The 14,876-nt window shown below is 36.0% G+C and overlaps 3 protein-coding genes and 1 non-coding gene across 4 annotated transcripts; all 4 read right to left on the bottom strand.

The window, feature by feature from the left end:
• Positions 1 to 2,272: 2,272 nt before the first annotated feature.
• Positions 2,273 to 4,782, bottom strand: LOC106304396 (patatin-like protein 3). Its single transcript, XM_013740804.1, has 7 exons — positions 4,471 to 4,782; positions 4,026 to 4,228; positions 3,756 to 3,942; positions 3,525 to 3,686; positions 3,145 to 3,447; positions 2,558 to 2,733; positions 2,273 to 2,470 (listed from the first exon to the last, which is right to left on the bottom strand). Exons 1-7 carry the CDS (start codon positions 4,609 to 4,611, stop codon positions 2,404 to 2,406), a joined length of 1,239 nt encoding a protein of 412 aa, XP_013596258.1. The 5' UTR covers positions 4,612 to 4,782; the 3' UTR covers positions 2,273 to 2,403.
• Positions 4,783 to 8,279: 3,497 nt separating this feature from the next.
• Positions 8,280 to 10,756, bottom strand: LOC106304203 (patatin-like protein 1). The gene is made up of 7 exons (XM_013740600.1): positions 10,500 to 10,756; positions 10,158 to 10,339; positions 9,566 to 9,752; positions 9,282 to 9,443; positions 8,872 to 9,174; positions 8,615 to 8,790; positions 8,280 to 8,522 (listed from the first exon to the last, which is right to left on the bottom strand). The coding sequence occupies exons 1-7, from the start codon at positions 10,635 to 10,637 to the stop codon at positions 8,444 to 8,446; spliced, it is 1,227 nt and encodes a 408-aa protein (XP_013596054.1). The 5' UTR covers positions 10,638 to 10,756; the 3' UTR covers positions 8,280 to 8,443.
• A 968-nt stretch (positions 10,757 to 11,724) lies between these two features.
• On the bottom strand, positions 11,725 to 11,798 carry TRNAN-GUU. The gene has a single exon. It is a non-coding gene; the product is annotated as a tRNA-Asn (tRNA).
• A 753-nt stretch (positions 11,799 to 12,551) lies between these two features.
• LOC106302114 (methylesterase 9-like) lies at positions 12,552 to 13,858 on the bottom strand. The gene is made up of 3 exons (XM_013738635.1): positions 13,388 to 13,858; positions 12,974 to 13,108; positions 12,552 to 12,892 (listed from the first exon to the last, which is right to left on the bottom strand). Exons 1-3 carry the CDS (start codon positions 13,742 to 13,744, stop codon positions 12,611 to 12,613), a joined length of 774 nt encoding a protein of 257 aa, XP_013594089.1. The 5' UTR covers positions 13,745 to 13,858; the 3' UTR covers positions 12,552 to 12,610.
• Positions 13,859 to 14,876: the final 1,018 nt, after the last annotated feature.

Below are 14,876 nucleotides of genomic sequence, written 5' to 3'. Positions count from 1 at the left end.
ATAAAATTAAAATGAGTTTAATATAGAGAAAAATATATCAACAAACTGACAAGTTTTAATAAAGCTAAATTCTGTAAGGAAATAAGTAATCAATTTTTTGTTACTTTGATCCTTATCCATTATCTCATATTGTAATTTTATATCAAAAGGATATTTGAATAGTATGTTCGTTGATTCCGAGTTAGTTGTTCTAGACTCTTGCCTGGACTCTACATTACTCTTTACTCTTTGTCCATGATGACACCGTTACTTGGCAGAAGACCATTACTACCAACTCTCTAGCACTGCAAAAACAATCTTAAAATGTAACATATATTTTTGTTTGGCTTATGTAATTCACACACGCGTATATATCACACGATGACATTAGAAGCTGTAAATTTTTCTGTGTAATATAACAGAAGGGTGATATTAATTTAGTCATAGCCACATATAAGATTGCGGTGATAGTTTGCAACACTCTCTACTCAATTCCTGTTGATAATTCAGACACAAAAGCTTAAAGAAAAGTAGGAGATGAACGTTTGATGGATCGCAAAACCCCCTCGTTGCTGCTGGAAACCAAAATCATATAGCTGAAACACCAAAATGGGCAGACAATATTCTATTGCTGTTAAAGAGAGCAAAAAGTAGTATAATCTCCAGCTAAAATCTAAGCTTAAAAGGATATGAGATATCCAGATCCTCTTCTAGTACTGCATACTTAGTTTGCTGAAAGATCCAAGAGGACGAAATTATCTGAAACATACAACTATACAGAGAAGTAATAGAAGATTTTGTGAAATACAACTCACTTAACATTAACTGCCCTCTTCGTTAAAAAGAGAGCAAGTAAAGTGGGCTAAACCCAATGATTGATGACGTTTACATCTTGTTTCTGCTAAGTGCCACAAGAGTTCAGTTAAACAAACTTGAAAGGTATAAGACTATCTCCATGCCCAAACGTTTCTATAAGAATCATGAACAGCTGAAGTCTTTCATTAAGTGCAGAATGGTGTGGCAGCTACGTCATGATACTTTATATCACCACTCCACCACAAATGAAAAACACTTGATGGTTAGGAAAAGAAAAATATCCAAAAAAAAAATTCCATCACATACCCAAAATGTTAAGAAGAATGGGCTATTGAAAAGACCTGATAAACTAATAGAGAGAGAGAGAGAGAGAGAGAGAAACAAATCCAACAGAATAGAGTTTTTGGTCAGAGGTTGAGAGGTAGAGCATACAAAATCTTACAGCCATGCTGATGTGGAGGAGGATCGAGTGTCATGACAGCTTCGGACCAAACAATGTTTCCTCTAATCTCGCCTTTGTCCTTGCGTCTCTCCAAAGTGATCTCCGCAAACCAAATCTCCAACTTATGAGGAGCAAGCACGTCCCAAAAGATCACCATGTTGGGACCAGAGTTACTCAGTTTGTGCCCGGGAAATATTTCATCGATTTCCAGTCTCCCCAGCCCCAAGGCTAACATCAGTTCCTCTCTTCTGCATGTCTCCCACTGATCCCACAACCATCCCATCACCTATCGATGCATAAGCATAGATAGATACGTTCTTCGGTGAAGCCCAGAAGGGATCGGAAGTTGTACAACTCAGGCGAAAACAATACAGAACGGTGCCACTTGGAGACGAGAGATAAGGAAGCATGGTCCGATCTTGAGACGCGGGCCAAGCAACTTAGAACCATCTCATCCGGCAACAAAGCTAACCCACTCGGAGACGAGGTAAACAGCTTCAGTTTCTTCGTACGCGATGGCTCTTCCTCTACGTCGCATGGATTCATCATCGGCTTTTTATTTTGACTCGCTATTGTTTTATGTTTTAGATGCCCTAATTTCTTCTGACTCAAAACTCCTGTTTCTGTTTCTGATTTTGTTTATGTTTGAATGAATATAAAGAAGGGATCTCTCAGCCTCCATTTATATGAGTAAGTACTTCCTTTTTCTTTACAAATACTTTCCTTATTTTGGTTTTTCATATGTTTTCATTAAATATTTTATTTTCTCTTTATATATTCCCTTTCCAAATAGGTTTAGTAGTTTCTAAATTTTCTAGAAAATATACAAGAGGCCAGAAAACATCTGAAACCAGGAAAACGTATCTCCTCGTCGCCCTGCCCCGCCCCGCCCCATATTATTGGACCGTAGTAATGGAGGATGCAAGCATCTCTTCCCAACTCGAGCTTACAATTCTTATAAGTTATAACCAAAGATGAAGCTGAGATACTAACCGACTGTTCAAATTTTATTGGAATGGAACACAAAGCCTAATTGTATGTACGGGATCATATTCATATTCATATTCAAATATTGTTTTCCTCACAAAGTAAAGTGAATCTATGTAATCACACAAGTAGATACAAACAATGAGTTTTACAGATTATTTTTGGGTACATTTATAAAATCAAGTCTTGAGTTTAGGAGATCTTGATTCTCTGAGTTTCCTTTCTTCGGACAGAACCTTTGCAAACCTGTAACATTTTACAGATTAAAGCCAAATACATATATAAATAAAAAAATTATTAACCTTTTTTTTAATCAAGAGGAAAATTATTAACCTTTTGAGAGCTTCCTCATTGGTTACGTGATCAGAGATGGGTTCGTAATGGCCGGTTTCGAGATTGACACGAGAAACATTTTTCTTCAATAAAGCTTCACCAACTTGAACAAGACCTTCCATGTTCTCTTCTGTCGATAAGTCCACTGAAGTTAAGTCACCCTTCAACGTATCGTCCTGTAATAGAAAAACATAACAATGTAATTTGTTATTATATTTTTGGTCAATAAAATTGACCTTTCACTAACTTATTGTTAATATTTGTGGAATTAGTGTTTCGTACAAGTAAATACCATATAGACTAATCTTACAAGAAATCATTCCTTAGCATTTGCTTAAATGAAACCAAAATGTATGTATTTAATTAACTTCTTATTATATGACAAAAAAATCTGTATTTGAAATATTCAAAGTAGAAATTAAACAACAAATAATAAGTGTTGATTGTTGAAAGCCATCAAGCTTTGTATATTACATTACTGAAAAACAATAATGTACTGAAAATTATTTCATTCCTTTGTATATTCCAAGAGCGAAAGAACTAATACATATAATTTCATTTCATAATTATCATGGGAAGATACTCACATCGATACGTAAATAATTGTTCTCGGAACGAAGAGCTTGAAAGACGACAGAGCTTTGGTAATCAACCATGTCGTGAATGGCTTCACTGTAACAATCAAGAATTGGAGTCGAACCATTTCCATAGATCCAACTTAACATTCCCCATTTTGACGCCATTTTTGCATCATACTTCTCTTGGTTCCTAATCGAACCTGTCCCAAGTGATATCACCACAAATCTTGTATAATCCAATGGGCTAATCTCTCCCATTGCTGGATTCTTCTTTACTATCTGCTTTGTCACTTCCGCAATCGCACATAGCGTCTGCAAACATATATAGAAAAAAACATCACATGACCGATCTATAACTAGGGTCTCAAAAATTAGGGTTTTGTTTTTACCGGGTTATTAGCAGCGATACCACCGTCAATGAGGTTAAATTCATGTTTGTTTCCTTCATTGTCTTCGTTAGTGAATCGATGAGCTGGGAAATAAGTTGGTGCCGCTGATGTGCTTATGCATATATCTGATAGTTTTGCGTCGATAACTTGATGATTCACCGCCTATGTATTTGATACATTGAATCAATAAACGTGATGCAACTACGTACGGACGGATGTTGGTGTATATACCTGGTAAGAAGAGAAGATAACTGGTTGGAGTTTCTTGATGTCGAAGCAAGGTATGACAACGTTTGTCATAGTTTGAGTCAGTCGCGTGTCTCCCAAGTAACCTTGGATTACTTCGTGAAGGTATTTCCCGTTGTACTTTGGTCCACATACAAGTCTTCTCATGGTTTGAGCCCAACTACACATCCCTCTGCATATTTTTAGAAGTTTATCAGATTACTCTGACTCTGAATGATCAGATTAAAGGGAAACGCAAACGCTTAAGGCACGTACCGCGATTGTGGGAAGATTTTAGGAGAATGCTTGAGATAAAAAGAAACGATTTCTTTGGCTGCAAACAAAGGGCGGTTGCGGTTACGGCTGCTTTTAAATTCTTTGTCCTCTGCGGTCAACATCGCCACTATTAAACCTCCTGTACTTGTCCCGGAGATAACATCGAAATAATCCACAAGCCTTGCCTCCTCACCATCCAACTCCTGTATAAGATATATTTACAAAAAAAAACATACTCTTCTTTATAGTCATATAAACAAAGATTCCATTTAAAGACGAAAAAAATAGAGACATATATTACAGAACATTATTTGTTTGTTACATTATATCAAATATACTTTTGATAGTGTTCCAAAAAAAAAAAAATACTTTTGATATAAAAATATTGGACATGATTCCTGATTAGCTTAAGACGATCCTAACAACACTTATTAAGTAGACATACCTGGAGTTGTGATTCGAGGTAAGCTAAGATGGTGCCGGGAATGATCCCACGGATCCCACCACCATCGATGCTAAGGATCGTCACAAGTTGTCCGTACGAAGGAGGAAGACAAGAGACTCTTCTCTCTGACGAGAAATCCATGTTTTTATCTCCTAATTTCTTTTGAAATAATCTCAAAAACTAATCTTATTATGTCTTCTCGGTAAAAGTTTAATTCTCGTTCCGTTTTCAAGACAGAGATGATCAATGTGATGAAACTCTTAGAACGACCTACCGTTACGGATAAACACAAACCCATATATATAGAACGAGATGTATGTGTTAGATTAGTACGCATCGCATTAGTATTGGACTTTTTGTGTGAATATAATGGGAGGTTTCTTGATTTGGATGTCGTGTCCATCATTCTCACAAGCCCATAAGTTACACTGTGGTTGCTTATACATGTCATGTTAGACACATACTTCTATATTGAAAAAAAGTCTAGATGACAACTACTCTTCTATAAAAAACAATTAATAGACATATATGGACACAAATTAGGAGCAAAAGTCACCTGAACATATATAGCTTAGGTTAATACCGCTACTGTAGAACATTTTCATATTTATGTTATCTTTTTATTCCTAAGTGCTAATAAATTTTGAATAGTCATCTTACTTCTCCTTGCTTATTTTATGTAAAAAGCTTAGGTTACCATCCCGGGGTTGATTTTTGTACATTTTTTTGTTTGAGGTGTGTTTTTTATATAATTTTATGAGAGATTCTACCAATAGAACAAACATAGCAGCGTTTCTGGTGGTCCAAAGTCGGAGGCGATCTCGGTTATCTGATGAACCCTCCGGCGTGAAGACAGTACGGCGATGAACGTTTGTGTACGTGCGGAGGCTCTGCAGGTTCGGAGCTCCGGCGGTAGTGGCGTCTCCTTGCGGCGCGCCTAGGGCGAACAGCCCGGTTTCTAGTTGTTTGGACCGTGTGGCCGTCTTGTATTACTTGGGCTTTGGCCCATTGTGTGTTTATGCTTTGTGGCCCGTAGTATCGTGGGCTTTTGTTTAAATCTCGTGCTGTTTGGGCTTCGGCCCTGGGCTTGGCCCATCTATCAATAAAAACAATTTGGGAAAAAAAAAAGAACAAACATAGCAGAACTGGGGAGTTTTGTTTGAATGATATTTGTCCAATAAAAGCATTTATGTATAGAGACAACGGGAACCATACTTCCAAGCAAATATAACGGTTGCTCGAAGCAATTAACGGTTAGTCTACAAGACTACAATCGTTTTAATTACCATAATTTCTTTTACCACATTTTAATCACTACAAGAATAACGCCCCAACTCCGAGAGGCATATTAATCGAAAGTTAGTCGGTAATGGGGTGTTCTCACTATTTTCCGAGAATCAAAATATAGTCGGAGTTTGGGTCTCGGAAATAAGAGGTTCTCGGAAATAAATCGGTAAATTCCGATCAGAGATATTGTCGGAAGCTTTTCTCGGAAAGTGATTGGAAAATTCCGAGAAAATTCCTATGTATATAACACCGACGAACTTCCGACAATTTAATCTTTTTAAATAAAAAAAAACAAAATAATGAAATATATCAAATAAAAATCAAATAATATTAAAATTATCGAATGTGTATTACATTTACAAATAACCAAATTAAATATAAAAGTTTTTAAAAATAAACAATATAAAATACAATAAAACTATATTTACGAACGATCTTGCCGGTGGCCGTGTAAGGGCTCCGGGTACGATGGTCTCGGCGTAGGGTGCAACAGCGTAGATCTAAAGTGTGAATATGAAGTTGGAGATGTAGCGTGTGAAGCCTTCACAGTGAAGGGAGAGTGAGCGGCAATGGCAGGGAAGGAGTTACGGCAGTGGTGGTGTGGAAGGAGTTGAGGCGGTGGCGAAGCGGTCCGAGGAGCTGCAGTAGTGGTGGTGATAGCGGTCCTTGGAGCTGGAGAGATGGCGATGGTGGTCCGAGGAGCTGAAGCGGTGGTGATTTATTTTGAAAGAATCACAGATCTAAAAGAAACAGAAGAAGTATGAGAAGAGAAAAATAAAACATGGATTAAAATTAAGGAAGAGAAGAAGAGAGATCTTCTCTGAATGAGATCTGTGGAGAATCAAGATAAGAAAGAGATATATGTTATATTAAATAAAAATTAGTTACATACATAGGCTTTCGTGAAAAAAATCATGCAATCGATATACACCACACAATTAAAAGTTATAAATTTAAGTTTAAATATTAGAGTAATTGCATTATATATATTATTTATATTATCAACTGTTTAATACATGTCCGTGTACATAACACAAAACATTTGAAACTATTCCGACGATGGTTTTAATGGAAGTTCATCGGAACATAGATTAACCGACGAGATATATAATCTATTTTAACACTGTTTAACTTTCCGACAAGTATCACCGACCATTTACCGAGAAGTCTCACCTGTCGGTACCAACAGAGAATGTTCCGAGAACTTTAACGAAAAGTCTCCAAGAGAATCTTTTTGTCGGGAAAATTTTATAAATTTCCGATGAACTTAGTAAGTTGTCACTAAGCTCTCGCTCAGACGTCGGAAATTTTCCAAGAATTAAGACTATCGGAAATTTTTGTCGGAGTTGGTTACGTTTTCTTGTAGTGAATGCCTAGTATCTTTTTTCCCTTGAAACTTATATACATAATACCTGTTTTTGGTCAACAATCTCTATTGGATTTCAAATATCAAGGGAGATAATAGAGAAGAACAAAATGACTTGCTTGCATCATTTTTGAAATAGTTTTAGACTTTTAGGCATGCTTACCTTAAGACAAGAACACTAAAAATCGAGTTACATTTTAATTCCAGGCATAAAAGAAAAACAATGAAAGTAATATATGTTATATATTAATATATACTGTACTTGAAAGTATAATTTTCCTGATTATCCTTTTGAATCGATTTTCAGTATTAATTTTTCCCTGTCCATGCCGTGACAAGTAGTACAAAATTTATCCATGCCTCCTTGGTCCACGTTTGCAAGATCATTATATCCGGCCGTAAGTCAAATTTTTGTCGCGTTAAATTAGAAAAGAACTACAAGTTTAATCATCCAATTATATTATATTATCTTATCCCTTCACATCCTCTTATGCAATTCTTCACGTATCTTGTTTCTTTTGCTTGACCTGTTAAAAATTCCGTAATTAGAAACTTAATTATGTGATTAACTAATACCCTTTGGCGTATAACATACATATATGAGTTTTCTTATGAACGTTTTATTTTTGTCCACGGGTCTTGAAGGGGTCAAGTTCATCTAACATTGAACATCCTCTTTAGATAGTTATAATTTTTAATGATTAATATAAAATCATAGATTGTCCACTTAAATATTTGTTGAATAATTTGAAAGAAATCTAACTTCATTATGAAAAAAACATACATGATCAGCAGCTGCAAACTAAACTAGTCAAAAGCGTCTCGTTGGTGGTTTTTGTTGGAGAACCATAGAACTAATCAAACTCAACACAGATTCTCTCCAATTCTCACAATAATCTCTAAAGTGGTTTTTGTTGCTAGATCCATATAGAGCTTGCAGCTCCTTCTAATGTTTCATCATGTAATCAATTTCACACAAAAAACGCATAAATTATATGATTAATCACAAATCTTGATTCATGTTCATGTATTCCATTTACATCGACTCTGAGATACTTGCCCTCGGATTGTAGATCTTAACCGAGAACAGAGTTGTGGTACTTAACGTTGAATTTTGAGAGTTTGAAATAGACCAGATTTGTGTGGTAAGGCATCATTAAAAATCAGTAATTATATTTAGAGAATAACAAATATTCAATTAGTTGAAAAAGGTACACAAACAAAGAAAAAACATCAAGGCGTCAAGAGAGATAGCGGAGTAAACACACACAAATATGATATTCATAGATCTCCGTCTTCCCATATTATTGTTTTTAACGATCAGTTTGATGGATCTTTAGTCACCGTCTCGCTTCTCATTCTCCTTAACTTCCTTTCTTCAGATAAAATTTTGGCAAATCTGCATTACCAAAATGATATTAAACAGTGACATTACTTGCAATCCAAGAAACACAACAACAAAAATTTGAGACTTGTAAAGTTTTTAATTACCTTTTGAGTTCTTCCTCATTGGTGACGTTTTCAGGAATAGGTTCATATGCACCAGTGTCGATATTCATATGCACAACTCTGTTTTTCAGCACTTTTTCTCCAATCTTCACAAGATTCTCTAAGTTAGATTTTGTCGCTAGATCCGTAGAACCTGCGTCTCCGTCCAGTGTATCATCCTACAATTGAACTCATACATACAATATCACATAATTTAAACTATCTGCGACAAATTGTAATATATATGTCAATGCTCTTACGTCGATTCTGAGGTACTTGTCCTCGGATTGTAGGGCTTTGAACAAAACAGAACTATGGAAATGGATCATGTCACGGCTTGATTCCATGGTAATGTCTAGAATAGGAGTAGATCCATCGTCATATAGCCAAGATATGATTCCCCATTTCGCAGCTTTTTTTGCGCTATACTTCTCCACTTTTTTGGTAGACCCTGTCCCTATCGATATAACTAGGAACTTATCGTAACCTAACGGCTTGAGCTTACCCATATCAGGATTGTTCTTCACAATCTGCTTAGTCACAGCAGTCATGGCCACCAAAGTCTATAAACACAAAAAGCCAGACAAGAGAATTAATATACATAGTTGACATATAGATCAATTATTTATGTTTTCATTTTTGAGAAATCGGTAAGAGGATTGTGATATACCGGGTTACTAGCAGTGACCCCACCATCAACGAGGTGAAACTCACTCGTCTTGCCTTGACTATCTACATTAGAAAAGTAATGAGGAGGAAAGAAAGTAGGGGCAGCCGATGTGCCAATACATATGTCTGATAACTTGACATCCAAGCTAGGGTCAAACAACGCCTTCAAACAACACAAAAAGTGAACTAATGCTGTTAATTGAGTGGATCAGAAGATGAAACATAAACTTGAGAATTCAGTTACACTATGTGGTTTTATGAAGACAGAGATTAAGAGAAACTTACCTGGTAAGAGGAGAAGATGGCGGGTTGGAGTTTCTTCATGTCGAAGGTAGGTATGACAACGTTTGTGATTGTCTGGTGAAGTTTTGTCTCTCCGAGAAGATTACTTAGTAAACTTCGTAGATACTTTCCGTCGTACTTTGGACCAGACAGAAGCTTTGGAAGCTTAGGTAACAGAGCAGCCAAGCCCCTGCATTTAGAATGTCTTTTAATTTCGCACATATAATCAAATGGTACAAGCTATTATAATCATTAGTTATCACTTGAGTATTTGCATTGTGCATGTTGTTGACAAATTAAAAAAAAATCATTTGTCTAAAACAATATGATATACACTTAGTACTAACTTCTTCGCTAATGTTAAAGCACTCATTCATATATATTTCATTATTGGATTTTTTCTCTTATTATGTTCTGATATGATATCTATTGTTTGTTTGTCTAAGTAAGTATGATAAATCCGTGTATATCGTTAATTTATAATTTTATGTACCAAGTAATTGGTTAAAAGAATCATAGCGATTAATAATTGTCAATTTGTAACGAACTTTGTTATTTTATTTGTAACTATTATGCGTAACTATTGTTTTCTTACTCGGGCTGTGGAAATATTTTGGGACAATGTTCAAGGTAGAAAGGAACAATGTCCTTGGCCGCAAAATGAGGCCGTCCGCTCGCGTCCGGTACAGTCAACATGGCAGTAATGAGACCACCAGTACTAGTCCCAGCTACCACGTCGAAATAATCAGCTAGTCTCACGTCTTCTCCATCGATCTCCTATATATTTAATGGTTAATCAGTCCAAACATATATAGAATTAACCGCATCAAGAATTTACAGTTTAAAGCCCGGACAAAAAATATATATGCCTTATGATTTTTTTCATGAAATAAATATGCTTATATATAGAGAGTCCCGGCCTCGGGTAATATATAACCTGAAGTTGTTTCTCCAGACAAGCAAGGATGACACCGGAGATGGTTCCTCGGATTCCGCCGCCGTCTAGGCTGAGGATAGTTACGAGTGATCCACACGACGGCGGTTTGTTTCTCTTACAGGACGAGTCGTTTGCCATGATAGTTGATCGATCTCTTTTGAGTTGGAAGATTTATAAATCGGAAATTTCACCGTTAATGCTCTAGGCGATATGTTTCTCGTAAGGATATAAATACATAAATAAATAAATCATAATTTGACGCGTAGGATAATCAATAAGATATATTTGTTTGCTGAGACTTTTTCTTCGCACATTTCGTGCTAATCATGATTGTAATTTATATATTTTTCTTTTGAATTGTGTTCTTTGTTGTAGTGTACAGGCAATATCAATGTCGAGCTTGAGCTGTCATGAGCTTAATTTACGAGAAAATATTGAATAGATAATATTAAGTAAGAATGAAATGTTGTTTTCGTGGACTTTCAAATACGAAATAGCTAACGAGAGCAAAATCAAAATACTCAAAACTCAATTATTTGATTTTTAATAGTAAAGTTTGATACTATTGGATTTGTTAGGACACATCTCCCTCCCCATCTAGACTTGTTCTAGAGACATCTGTCATATAATCCGGAGTTGATTTCAGGTTGTGATTCTGATGTTTCATCTAAATTACTAATAAATGAACTTCTTTAACACACAGAAAAAAAACTAACTTGTTTAGGAGTTTATATCTATAAGTTAAGATAATTGCATCTTTCTTTATTTCTATATGAATATATCTTTTTGCAATTTCACTTTGAATTTATAGTAAGATAACACAATATATATTAATGTCCACTATTTTAACGTTTTAAATCCACTATTTTAACGTTTTAAATCCACTATTTTTGTGTTCAAAAAAAAAAATCCATAAAAAAACAAACATAGAGTAGCATACCAGAGTATATTTAAGATTTAAGAAAAGACACTGAAAATATATAGTCTGTTCTACTTTGTGTTTGTTTCTTTTGTATTTTAAAAGCAAAAAACATACATTTTTGTTTAGGAGACACTGAAGATATTCAAGGGGGAAATTTTTTTAACACATGTGAGTGTGTTCTCCATGTAACAAACACGAATTCTCTCTTGATTCATAGTGGATTAATGCGTCTTGGCAAGTATCCCCTAACATGTGAGAAGCCCAACAGTGTTGTGTATACTATCAAATGAAAACAAAATAAAACGCTAGAAGGAGGGGTCGAACCTCCGACCTTGTGGTTAACAGCCACACGCTCTAACCAACTGAGCTATTCCAGCTTTTGCTACAATTCGTGATCAAAACAATTAAGACTTTATAGGATTAGTAAATGGGCTTACTAAAATGGCCGTAACAAGAACCCAAATGAAACCCATCGTAGTGAATAAAAAAAGAGAATCGAAGTCCTCTCAGAGCCGTTAAAACCCTAGTGTGTGTCGGAGAAGACAACCCTAGAAAGCACCGGCGAAGAAGAAGGTAATAATCAGATATCTAAGATGTCGGATAACAAACACCACTATCCCGGTTCCCAGTCCTACGGTGGACCCAGGAGCAAGGTATGTGGACTAAGCTGAAACAGTAAACATCAAAATTGCATTTGCTCATCGTCTAATAGGTTTAGGGTTTAGAATTTGTTCCAGGCGAAGCCTGAAGATACAGCGTGGAGTAGAATACCGAGAAAGGATAAAGCTAAGATCGTTTGTCTTATCACCACCATATGTGTAGCTCGCAGTCTTTTTTCTGGCATGTGTCGTCGAAGACTATAAAAACGACTTCTTATGAAGCTTGTGGCGGAAGATAACTGCTCTTCACTTGATGATTACTTCCTTTGATCTTATTAGCAAAACTAGCTAAAGTAATCAATCCTTCCTTAGACATTTAGAAATTACTTGTTTTTGTTGTTTTTTATGCTACTCAAGAATTCATTGCGTGTGTGTCCTGCTCTTCGATCATAAGCGGTGAATTTTTTCATCTCATAAATCTTATTGATATAATCATCCTTCTCATGAAACATGTATCCTACCATGGTGGTGGATGTTGAAGATTATTTTTACTAATATTATGACAACAATGAGATCATTCTGAGGTTTGTTTATGCATATTTATCAGCAATCTTTAGTAAGCGATCACAAAGTTCTTGCGGCTTGGAGAACATTGGCATATGATCTGCATCTTCGATCTCCATAACTTCTTTAACCGGAAAATTCTCGATCATCCATCGCTGGTACTCTTGGCTTATACCCTTGTCCTCACCGCATACGATATACACACGAGTAACCGAGCCATATCCTTCTTCGGTCAAGCTTTTTGTTCCCGTCAGATTACTGGTCATAGCCGGTGCAACTCTCACCAGCATTTTGGCCAATTCAAAATCCTAATAATCAACCAACAAAATGTTATATTGTAATTCTCAATTGTGTATTTTGTAAAAAGCAGAGCATTTCTTGAGTCTTACTTCGATAGGAGAGAGTAGATACATGTTTTTCAAGTACTTAGGTCCAATAAAAACAGTCATTAGAGGATGATCATTAGTTCCGTAAGTCTCAAGCTTCAAATCAATTTCTTCTGAATCTGAGTGGCTTCCTATAAGCTGCAGTTCCAATCACATTATCAGAATTAAAAAAAAAACTTAAAAAGCTTCTTTTTAAAAATTCTGAAAATCTACATAATTTTGAAAACCTAAACGTCAAAACCATAAAATTAGATAGCCAAAAAAAAAAAAAAACCATAAAATTAGAGAACCCTTGTCCTAACTAAGAAAATTAAAATATTTATAAAACAAAAGTAATAATCATTTATCATCTAATAATGCACCCGACACTTTAGGCTTGATTAGTAGTGTTTTTTTATTATTATTAGTGTTGTGTACCTTTTCAAAAACGTATGAAGGTGGATTGGTCGTGTCAGGCATAAAAGATGTAACGAAGACAGCAACAGAGATCTTACGAGGAAACATGTCGGCTGCAAAAGCAGCAGATATTCCACCCATGCTATGCGCGACGAGGATCACTTTATCATCGGAGCCAAACGACTTCAGAACCTGGAGCAACGGCTTAGCGTAATCCTCCAAAGTCTGAATCTCTTCTACTTTGCTCATGTTCACACCAGACGCCGTTAGATCAACAACCGTCACATGGTGACCGGTATGTTCTAGCATCGGTTTTATTTTGTACCAGCACCATGCTCCGTGGCAACCACCGTGAACAAGCACATATTGCCTCTTCATCCTCTATTATTATTCTTCTTCTTCTTCTTTTGTGACTGTTTTAATCATGGTTTTTTTTGTGGTGATTTATATTGGCGATTGACAATTATCTTTTTGAAATGTTGCGTTAATGTCTTTGTACTATACAATTTATAAGTTGTTATGAAATACAGCTAAGACCAGCAGAATGTTGAAAAATATAAAAGATGTGGGCCCGCTGCATTATTTGCACAGTGAATTTCTTTCTATATATACGACCATTTACGTTCGTTGTATTACGCATCTCTCAACCTCGACCTTCTCTTCTCTCTCTGATAAAATCTTTCTATCAGTGTTAAAATTTCTACGGGTATAAAATTTCGCTCTTATCTAAATTCCTGCGAAACAATAAAATATCAGTTCTTTTTATAACATGTTATCAGCACGATCACTCTGCGATTCGGTAAAATTTATTTGTATCATTTATACCATGTTATAATGGTCGGTATACCGCCTCTACTATTATTTATATCATGTTATAAAGGCCGGAATACCGCCCATATTATTTACTAGTAATTTAATTTATTTATTGGTCGGCCGAGCCGCCTTATATTCTGTTTATTATTTATTGGTCGGCCGAGCCGCCTTATATCCTGTTTATTATTTATTGGTCGGCCGAGCCGCCTTATATCCTGTTTATTATTTATTGGTCGGCCGAGCCGCCTTATATCCTGTTTATTATTTATTGGTCGGCCGAGCCGCCTTATATCCTGTTTATTATTTATTGGTCGGCCGAGCCGCCTTATATCCTGTTTATTATTTATTGGTCGGCCGAGCCGCCTTATATCCTGTTTATTATTTATTGGTCGGCCGAGCCGCCTTATATCCTGTTTATTATTTATTGGTCGGCCGAGCCGCCTTATATCCTGTTTATTATTTATTGGTCGGCCGAGCCGCCTTATATCCTGTTTATTATTTATTGGTCGGCCGAGCCGCCTTATATCCTGTTTATTATTTATTGGTCGGCCGAGCCGCCTTATATCCTGTTTATTATTTATTGGTCGGCCGAGCCGCCTTATATTCTGTTAATTATTAATTGGTCGGCCGAGCCGCCGTATAATTTATTTATTACTCTGCATTGATCGGCTGAGCCGTCGCATGATTTGTTGTCATA

The sequence above is a fragment of the Brassica oleracea genome, chromosome C7 (genome assembly GCF_000695525.1).
Source record: "Brassica oleracea var. oleracea cultivar TO1000 chromosome C7, BOL, whole genome shotgun sequence".
Lineage (NCBI taxonomy): Eukaryota > Viridiplantae > Streptophyta > Magnoliopsida > Brassicales > Brassicaceae > Brassica > Brassica oleracea.
This window is presented reverse-complemented; position numbering and strand designations above follow the sequence as displayed.